The sequence below is a fragment of the Stegodyphus dumicola genome, chromosome 10, assembly GCF_044657685.1.
Source record: "Stegodyphus dumicola isolate Sdum_Otavi_A_Nest chromosome 10, ASM4465768v1".
NCBI lineage: Eukaryota > Metazoa > Arthropoda > Arachnida > Araneae > Eresidae > Stegodyphus > Stegodyphus dumicola.
The window spans coordinates 41,139,427-41,150,495 of NC_140777.1; the positions used below are offsets into that span (position 1 = coordinate 41,139,427).

Below are 11,069 nucleotides of genomic sequence, written 5' to 3' on the forward strand. Positions count from 1 at the left end.
TTTGAATGGACCATCATATGAAGGTGTTAAATTTGGCTTAATTGCATCGTTGCGCACGAATACGTGCGAAGATGTCTCAAGCACAGGATGTACAAAATAGCTTGGCTGGTTATGCGAAGATGCTGGGGTTGGCGAGATATTGCTCATGGTCTCACGTAAACGTTGAAGGAATGTTGGAGGGTAGATAACCGGAGTAGATTCTGGGTGAAAGAATTCACCTGGCAGACGGAGGGTTGCACCATATAACATTTCAGCACAAGTGCTACCAATGTCTTCTTTGAATGCTGTGCGAAGACCAAGCAAGACTAGGGGTAAGGCTTCTGTCCAGTGTGTGCTTCTGTGGCACTTCAGACCTTGTTTGAGAGATCGGTGAAAGCGTTCCACCATCCCATTTCCAAATGGATGGTATGGTGTTGTGCAAATATGGCGATTGCCAAGAAGAGAGGTGAGGGATGCGAACAAGTGACATTGAAATTGTCGGCCTTGGTCAGTAGTGATGGTGGTAGGCATGCCAAATCTTGAAAGCCACTGGGAGATGAATGCTCGAACTACAGTTTCAGCGGATATATTTTCAATAGGAATGGCTTCAGGCCATCTTGTGTACCGATCAATACAAGTGAGGAGGTAAGTGTAACCATTTGAAGGAGGCAATGGGCCAACCAAGTCTAAGTGCACATGATCAAAGCGTCTTGCTGGAAGGTTAAATTGTTGAATGGGGCTGTGAGTGTGACGGGATACTTTACACCGTTGACATCTAATACATGAACGAGTCCATTCTGTGATGTCTTGATTCATTGCTGGCCAGACAAATCTGTCTGCGATCAGCTTTTTGGTGGCACGGATTCCAGGATGTGCCAAATTGTGCAAGGCATTAAACACTTCACGTCTAAAATTGACTGGAATATAGGGACGTATTCTATTGTTCTTTATGTCACAGTAAATTTTAAGCGTTCGATCAATGTGCAGCGGTTGTAACTGAAGGGAGGTTTGTGGATTTGAGATTAGGTTCTTGAGTTCCTCATCATGCAATTGAGCTTTTGCAGTTTCAGAGAAATCTGGGGTAGTGAGGTTGATATTGTTTACCCGAGACAAGGCATCAGCAACACAATTATCAGTACCAGAGACATATCTGATATCTGTACTAAACTGGGCGATGAAATCCAGATGTCGAAGCTGACGAGGAGAACGAGTCAGAGTTTTTTCTAAAAGCGAAGGTTAATGGTCGATGATCGGTGAAAATGATGAAATCGTGTCCTTCCAAGTTGTGCCGGAAGTATTTAACAGCACAGTACACAGCAAGTAGCTCTCTGTCATATGTGCTGTATTTCCTTTCTGCAGTAGTAAGTTTTCTGGAAAAGAATGCCATTGGGCAAAGTCCTTTAGTGGTATGGGCTTGAAGCACTGCTCCTATGGCCGTGTCAGATGCATCTACCATAATAGAGAGCTGATCACTAGGTGAGTGATAAGAAAGTGTGGCTGCATTTGCCAGATCGTGTTTGCATTGCACAAATGCTGCAGATGCAGATTCAGTCCAAGGGACAGCTCGTTGGTCGTTGTTTTTTGCTATTCTTCAGAAACTCATGTAGGCAGGCTTGTGTTTTTGCGGCATTTGGCAGAAAGCGTCGGTAGAAATTTAACATTGCTAGAAAACGCTTCAGTTCAGAGATGGTTTTGGGCTGAGGTAGGTCGTTAATTGCTTTGACTCTTTCCGGTAAAGGTTTAACTCCGTTCTGGGTGATAAGACATCCAAGAAAGGAAACTGAGGGTTGACCAAGTACACATTTGGATGGATTTAGTTTTAATCCATGATCTTTAAGGCGAGTGAAAATCTGACGCAGATGTTGAAAATGTTCTTCCGCATCTGTAGATGCAACCAGGATATCATCAAAATATGGGATGCAGAAATCGAGACCAGACAGTACTTGGTGTATGAAACGCTGAAATGTTAAGCCAGCATTGCGAAGGCCAAATGGCATATATAAGTACTCAAAGAGGCCAAATGGTGTAGTCACTGCGGTCTTGGGCACATCTTCAGCATGCACTGGGATCTGATGATATGCTCTGGCAAGATCGAGGGTAGAAAATATGTTTGTTCCATGAAAAAGATGGGTACAGTCTTGGATATGTGGGACTGGATATCTGTCAGGGACTGTGACGGCATTAAGTCGACGATAATCTCCACAAGGCCGCCAGTCACCATTAGACTTTTTAACCATGTGAAGTGGACTGGCCCATGGACTTTTAGATGGGCGAATGGTTCCCTGTGCTAGCATGAATTCAAATTCTTTGCGAGCAGCTTTTAGCATCTCTGGAGAAAGACGACGAGGCTTGGAAAATACAGGTGGGCCATGTGTTTCAATGTGATGATACACTTCTGGCTGATGAGTATGCTGCCCTGATTTGGATGGGTTTAAAATGTCAGGGAATTCTGCTAATAACCGATGAAACCGTGTGCTGCCCGATAAAACACTTATGTTGGTAGGTACGTTTGATATGTGAGAAGCTTGGCCCTGTGATGTCAGCTGAGTTGTAGCATCAATTAAGCAATTATGCTTGACATCCACTAGAAGGTGGAAATGTGTCAAGAAGTCGACACCAATAATTGCTTGAGTTACATCCGCAATAATAAAAGGCCAGTTGAAAGTCCGGCGCAAGTTTAAATCAAGTGTCAATAGTTTGGTGCCGTAGGTTGCAATTTGGGTACCATTGGCTGCATACAGTACAAGTTTATTAAGTTGGTGAGCATTTGTTTTAGTTCTCGGGAGCACTGATATGTCAGCTCCAGTGTCTATTAGAAAACATAACTGAGTTGAACGATCAGCCAGTACTATTCTGTCGATGTGGCGGACATTCTGTTGGCCAGCAGAAGACCGCCCATTTAGTTTCCCGCTTGTACAAAAGTGCATGGAGGGGCACACTTGCAAGCTTGCGCGCCAAAATTCATATGATAAAAACATATGCCACTTGTGGGATCTTTGTACTGCGTTCGAGTATTGTGACGAGATCGATTCCTGCTTGGAGCACGAAATTTATTACGTCTGCCCTGATTTGATGGATTATATCTCCGTGAAGCATGAAGACTTGTAGAGAGTTCAGATACTTTTTTGGTCAATTCAGCCACTTGTTGTTCGAGGGATGAACTGGAAGGTGCAGCATTAGCAGCACTGACATAAGCTGGAGTAACAAGTGCATTAATTTTGTCAGCCATTGCTGCTAAACGGGTTAGATCTTCATTGGAAGCAGCAAGAATTATTTGTATGTTATTAGGGAGACGCGAAAGCCATAGTGACTTCAACAAGTCGTCACTAAAATGGCTTCCTGCCAGATCACGCATTCGTGACAGCAACTATGAAGGTCGCTGATCTCCAAGTTCAAGTCCTTTTAGTAAAGTACGTATTTTGGAAGATTCACTTTCTGAATAGATTTCAATGAGCCGCTGTTTCAGTTTGGAGTATTTATCACAATCAGGTGGTTTGAGAATTAAGTCATGCACTGAATTCAGAATATCAGACTCAATTGCTGCAACTACGTGGTTGAATTTTGTAGAATCCTCACTAATGCGAGCAATAGAAAATTGTGCTTCGATCTGAGCGAACCACAATGAAGGATTATTTTTCCAGAAAGGCGGTGGCTTCACCGCAACGCGTGTGATTTGTGGCTCAGTGGAATATCGTCGGGCATACTGATAGATAATTTTCACTTTAAATAATAAACACTTAACAGGACAAATATTGTAGCATGAAGATACACTATTGATATTTTACCATAATAACAATAAATATTTTAACCATGCATAAAAAATTTACGTAATGATACACACACAAATAATACAGGGTCAGCAATTACACACACAAATAATATTTTACCGAAATGCATTTGAAAAGAAACCCTTATTTAAGGAAAAAAATGATGCGTTCATTTTGTATTGCGCACACACAAAATCACCACTTCACACTGCTTAGGCACTTTCGAAGGAAAAAGGAAATCACTCCTGTAGCACGTGGGAAAGAAATTCACTACTTTCGAACACTGAGGGAAGAATTTTGCCGTAGCACGTTGCAGAAAAATTACTGATGTAGCACATTTAGCGAAAATCACTATTGTATTACATTTGTCACAAAAGTTGAATGATCGAAGAATTATTGCACGACTGGCGAAGTCAACGGAACGGAACAGATCACATTGATGATTTGCTGAAGCTCCTTGCGATGATATGCACGACTTTGAAAAAAACACAAACAATATATATCAATACTTCTAGAAATAATTGAAGGGGTACGTTGTAGCATACGTTTAATGTCCATATTCGTTGTTATTTTTAGTCAGTTCTTCAGAATGTCTTGGATGCACGTGGCTTAGGGTCGTTGAAAATCCATTGTCAGTAGCGTGCTCAGTCAAAAGGTCACCACTTTTGGTGGTGGTGTGTGCTTAATGCATGATATAATTAAAGAAAATAAGAGTAGACAATCTCCTATAACAAAAGAATATATTAAATACTAAATTACAATTTAAATTACATTGCAGAGATCAACACAGAGCTCGGAACACAGTTCGTGCTAGCGTCGCGTACACTTGTCCGACGAGAAGTCTGAGTGAGTAAAGATGTCGCTTTGCTGCTCCGATTAAGAACTGGATTTTACACGTGGCGCCATCTCATGAATAGAAGTTGAAGTATCTGTCGGAACGCCACATATATATATAAACATGTACACACACATATACATGCAGGTTTATGAAAAAAAAAATTAAACATTTATAACAATTTTCTTTTAATGTCTTGATTTGCAGTTTTTCACAAAATTTAGATTTTGTAACATAAATCCCAACTTACTGTTACAAGTCGAATCACAAACGCTAATATATAGTACCTTCTTGGAAACTACCAAAGGGCAAAGTTTTGACAGTGATTGATATTTTTACAGCTGACTCTAATCAGTCCACTTGATTATTCTCCGCAGGTGTGGGGGGATAAAAAAAAAAACTACTTAACGCTTTTCGTGCATTCTGTGAAAGAAAGGTTCCGCGCTTTTCAAAAGTTTTTGTTGACAAAGCTGGTGATGCTTTAGAAAACAATGCCTTATCTTTCTCAGAACCTCCAGAGGGTTAATAAATGTTTTTTTTTATTTTGTTTAGAATGTATTTGTTTTGGTTCTTGAAAATTTCAGTGTAATAAGTAGCTGATTTTATTAACCAGTGAATACGATTAGCAGCTGGTACTGTATACAGGCTCATATGCACAAGTATTATGAATGCTTTAATATTGTTATTAAGTTTTCTTACAGTTATTTTATTATACAGGACAGTGTTTTAAAGAAGCATATTTGTGATATTGTTGAGCAGACAGATCTTCAGGATATAACAATTAATGGAGTTATTCAAAAGGTAGGTGTAATCCTCTATTTCTCCATTTTTCTACATCATTTTAAAATGTAACAGTGTTGGATGTTTTCAATTTTTTTAAATTCTTTTGCCAAAAAATAGAGGTATGTCTTATTTTAAATTGAAAAATAAACTGACTCTTCCATTATTCAGTTAAATTTATTGAGTAAATGGATATACTTTGAAGAAATTACTGAAGCGTTGGGCAAAATCTGTGGGAGACGGAGACTACTGGCAGAAGAGTCTACAGATTTTTTCCAAAAGTCTGTCACCTTCTAGAAGTAGATCGCCTCACTTTACCCGGTTTTTAACAGGGCATGGTTCCTTCATGACTTACCTGCATTGCTTCAGACTACAGGAAAACGACCAGTGCTCACGTGGGATGGCAGATCTCCGTAGCACTACGTGTTCGTTTGCAGAGAGACTGCAGAACATCATCTTAGACAGACAGCTGCGGACCATATCCATGCATGGGCTAAAGTTACTTAAAAATATCACTATTCTTTGAAAATGCGATTGCGTTAATATTGCACATAATATCTCAGACAGGCTGGAGTGATTTTCAGCTGCCAACCTCGTCACTAGCACAGCCCCCATATGTTCTGTACTTGTGGTTAATTTATTTTATTTTAGGTTAGCTTTATTGATCTTTTCTATTTATACTTACTTCCTTGAATTATGTATTTGCCTAATTTAATGTATTATTTTTACTTTTTTAGCAGTCTGTCAGTTAATTATTCATATTCATAATTAATGCACTATTCAGCTGATTATAACTATTCACAGTACTCATTTACTGTTCACGTTGCAGATGCCTTTGACAGCACTTAAGTTGTAACCATCTATCTATAACTGTAAATGTGAAACTGAAATTATTCGCCTCACCTGCAATGCACCCTTCTTCCATCACTGCACCACTGACTCTCTCAGCACTCGTCTTGAGCACAATAAGCACCAAAATTTCTTATATGGACCAAGTGAATTCCTTCAGCAGGGCTACTTGGCTGATATGCTAATTGCCCCAGTGGATCGGCTGCCTTGCTGTCAGTGGAAAGAAAGAAAAACTGAAGTAAAGTGTACTTATTGGTAGACTGTGTCATGTTGGCAGGATAGGAAGTTATAAGGAAAACTGTAGAAAAGCTGAACAAATAAATGTATGAAAAATTCTGTTGCAGTTTTGAAGAGCAACAACTGAAAGCAATGTGTAATTAAAAAATTAGATAGCAGTTGTAAGCTCCAGTCCTCTAGCAAGAGAATCAAATCTTAATTTTCTGCAATCATTTGTATAATTTTGATTACATACATGGTTCAGAATACCCTTTCCAATATAAGGTATTGATGTAACTGTTCATTAGATTGTCTTTTAATTTGTTTGGGCGGGATGGAATAAGATTTTTTTTTTCATCATTACTTAAATTAAAGGAAATAGTTTATTCTACTTGGTATTATTATTACTAGAATGTGTATTGTTTTACCTCATATGAGCAGTTATATGATTATTCTTATTTTTATCAGATACATGTTATTAATAATGGATTACTCTGTAAAGTTATGAGTTACTATGTATTTTAAAATTCAAGCCAAGAAATAAGACTTTGCTGTAAACATTTTTCCAAAATTAAAAACTTGTGTACAGGCAAAATTTAAAATCAACCTGTTAATTCAATATATATAATCTGTTTCTTTCAAAAAATGTGGATGAAAATACTGTAGCATGTGGTGTTCTCGATATTCCAATCTTTCAGACCTGTGCATTGGCAGTAAGTGACAAATTTTATTTTAAATTTCATTTGTGGTGACCATTTTGAAGTGTGTTCTTTCTTTTTAAATTTTTTTTTTTTTTTTTTTTTTTTTTTTTTTTTTTTTTTTAAATTTCTGCTATAATTGTAAAAGATAGCCTGACTACTGAGCAGTGCTATAGATGGAATTAAAGCTGATATTAATGTGAGCAGTTTTGTAACAACATTAATGATTAATAGGAGGGTGATGACATTAACTGAGGAAAACTTCCAAGAAAAGGCAAAAAATTTGAAATTAGATACACATATTAAGATTATTTTAATTATTTAATCTATATTAGCATTTTTATAAAATTATTTGTAAATCATTTTGAACTTGTATATAAGCTGACCCCTAAAGTAGAAAACGTTTGGTAAAATTTTTCGACTTGGATATGGAAAGACATAGTAACCTGATTTGATTCCCAGAAACATATTTTCTCCCGGGAAATTTCTTATTTATGTGCGATCCACATACAGATTACATTTTAATCCCTATTTTAGTCCTTGTGTATTTGTTAACTCCTGAATGAAATGTGTCAGAACGTTTTGGGTGGGGAGTTGTGGTCTTTTTAAAAAATTTGCAATTCCTATAATAAGCATTTTCAGCTATGAAATTGTATGGTTTTCTGTACTGAGTATGGAAAGACATGGCTTATGTTGTATATAATTTTCCATTATTTCTATGATTTTTATTGCAAAATAATAAAGAACATAGCAAATCTCTTAAGTGAATTGTTTGTAATTGAGTTTGTTAAATTTATGTAATAAATACAAATAACTTTTCAGCTTTTTACATCTAGGGTATTTTTATGTAAAGCTTGTACCTGAATACTTTTTAATTCTTTTTGTGTATATTAATTTCAGATTTACAGTATGTACCCTAAATTTGACTTGAGTTACAGAAAGGAGTTTATCAAATCAACATTGAGATCTGTAAGTTTTTTTAAGATATATTTTGTTAGATTATTTGAAAGAATTTTTTTGAAAATAAAATTTGTTTTAATTGTGGTTAACATTAATCTTTCTTAAATAATTTTTAGATATTGTATAGATTAGGTGAACAGAAGAACTCCAGTGAAAAATCAGATTCACGAGAAGCAAGTAGTCCTGATTGTCGTGTGACAACAACAGATAATCGTGATAGTCCTTTGCCAGAATCATGTGACGTTGAAGCTAGTTAATAAAAATCTTCATTTCATGGACGTATTCCATGATTTTCATGTTTTACGTCATTTGACCTATTTCCATCCAAGACTTGCATTCAAACAAATAAAAACAAAAAATTACAGTGACTTCATTATATAAGTTGTGCATAAAATACAGTACATAGTAGGGTTTAACTTCAGATTTCCATTTCTGTGTTACACAAAAAGTGGGTCCCCCCCTTTAATGTCTAAATGTGATTTACTTTCTTTATGCAATTATAATAATTTCTTTTTGTGAATTGTGTGAAGATAATCGAAGTATGTCATATGAGAAATATGAAACTGGATAAAATGAAAGCTTTATACTAAACATTTTTAAAGAGATCTGTACAGTAACATATAAACGGTGACTCGGATTTGCTGCAGGAAGTTAGTGTTCTATTTTAGTAAATATAAGGAGGAGCAAATACAAAATGTATATTATTAGAATTAAACTTATTCAAGTTCTCCATCTTCCAACCCCCACACTAAAAAGGTAACTATTATTGAAAACAAAAATATTTATTCATACATATTTTAAGATTTTCTGTAAATGATTATGTGGGCCATCAAGTTGGTTAGCTTCAGTATCATATAATGTTCTTTTACTGTTTTTAAACTTGATGAACGTTATTTATTTAAAATAAATGAGCTATGCCTTGTTATTTCAAATTAGAGATCATGTCTTTTATGAGTGTTTTTTATTTTCTTAACTGAGCTCATAAAAGTACTTCCCCTTTTTATCTCTTTCTCTCTATATATATATAAATTTAGTTCAGTTTTTTTTTAGTCCCCCCTTTCTATCTGCCTTAGTTTTTCTCATATTTGTAAATATACTCATTGTCTGTTGCATTGAAAAACTTTAAAAAAAGGCTTATTTTTTATATTGTTATCACTGCATAATATTATCTTTCATTGCTGATTGCTTTTGATTTGAAAATAAAATTTTCTGTATTCAATGTGTAATTTTTTAAGCATCAATATTCATCCAAAATAATGTGCCTCTATGCTTTAATTTTGTTACTGTAATTATTGTGTAAAGAGTTCAGTCATTATCTGTAAATATTAATGTATTAAAATAAAACATTTACATTTATCATTCCTGTTCATCCTAAACCATTTTTTTTTATTACTAAGTGTACATAGAGTAATAAATGTCAGTCATAATCTTAAACAAATTTTTGATATTTCAAAATGTTATACATTAAGCATCTTCATTTTTCTAAAACGTTATTAAAATTTGAGCCCAGCTTCTTCTTTGTAATTGTGATTATGTGATTTTTTACATCAAAATGAAAATCTGAATCCTATATATTTTATGATTTTGTAGTTCAGTCTTAGTAGTCATAGTAGTTCTTAAACTTTGGCAGATATCTACCTAAACACTTGTTGAGTCAAATTTGTTTAAGGTAACACTTATTATGTCATTTCCCTTAATTTATTTTTATTCAAAGTAATTGCAGTCATAAAAACATTTAACGTTAATTATGTGCCTTCTTCTGTAAATAAACAGCTGTTTAAGTTGATTTGGAAGTTTTAGATTTCTTTAATGAAAATAATTTACAGGCATTATAATAAATGTATGTAGTTTTCATTAATATAAAATTGTGATATACAGTACACGAGGTCACTTTTGTTAGTTTTATTTGGCAAGTATCTGAGGTCTGAGTTTTCACAATAAAACTGTAAATTCTAATCTAGAAATTGATAGGAATATTATATATTAACTATAAATGTAATAAAATATTTTAGAGGATGTAAATTTTTTTTCGTGTAAGTGTACCTTAGTTTTGAAAATTAATCGATAAAAAATTAGCATAATTTATATAAAATTTTACATTGTGTGTGTGCATGTTTTAGTTATTTTGCATCCCAAGAGTTAAACTAAAAGCTCGTTCAAAGGCATAGATTTATAACAGTTCTACAAAACTAATGTTTATAATTAACTGTACAAAAATGCAGAATAGCCTTTTTTACCCAACCAGAATCTGCTGTTGCAGATAACCAAGTATACTTTGACGTCTTAAGCAAAACCATGAAAAACACTGTTCCAATAGAAATTCTATGTGTATTTTGGTCGATACTAGTTCTATTCAAAACTTAACTAATTTTTGGCTGGGAAAACCCTTATTTGGAGATATGGAATCCTAATCATTTTCAGAATAGATTCTTTTGCAAGTGCTTGCACTTCAGCAGTCTGTTTGTTATTGGAAGGATTTCTGTAAAGCCCTTTTGGTAGTTTGTATTTTTAAATCTTCACATTCGTGTAACATCTTCTCAAATTTAGTCCTTTTCATTTACATTTTGAATGTAAGGAATAATAAAAAAAAAAAAAAAAATAGAAGAATCCATCTTAAGGTAGTAAGAAGCCTGTCTGCCTTAACATGATAAATGTTTTCTTCCCAAAATGTCTATCACGTATGAAGAATATCCGTATGGTGAGCATTCATATTGTATTATCCCATGGAAATCATTGTTTTTACATTTCAGTGAACTCAGCAAATGGAACTGCAGGTACCTGGAACCATGAATATGATAGTGCAAATGAAGGTAAATTTTTGGGAACAGAATCAAAATATACTATGAATTTTTCATTATTTTTTGTTGCCAATTGTTGATCACTGAAATCTTAAAATATTTTTCCTAGCTTTTGCCAGATTTTTTTCAAACTCTTCAAAATAAAAGCTAAGCTAAATTATAAATTTAAGGTCGGTGGCACAGTGGT

The 11,069-nt window shown here is 34.8% G+C and overlaps 1 protein-coding gene across 5 annotated transcripts in view; it reads left to right on the forward strand.

Moving 5' to 3' along the window:
* LOC118201423 (uncharacterized) overlaps positions 1–9,870 on the forward strand; it is a 204,816-nt gene extending 194,946 nt beyond the window's left edge. For all 5 annotated transcript variants that reach the window (XM_085824882.1, XM_085824880.1, XM_085824884.1 and 2 more), the window contains 3 exons: positions 5,299–5,382; positions 8,025–8,093; positions 8,201–9,870. In XM_085824882.1, coding sequence (XP_085681008.1) covers positions 5,299–5,382; positions 8,025–8,093; positions 8,201–8,341 — 294 coding nt within the window. In that variant the 3' untranslated portion in view covers positions 8,342–9,870. The remainder of the gene's footprint in view (positions 1–5,298; positions 5,383–8,024; positions 8,094–8,200) is intronic.
* Positions 9,871–11,069: the final 1,199 nt, after the last annotated feature.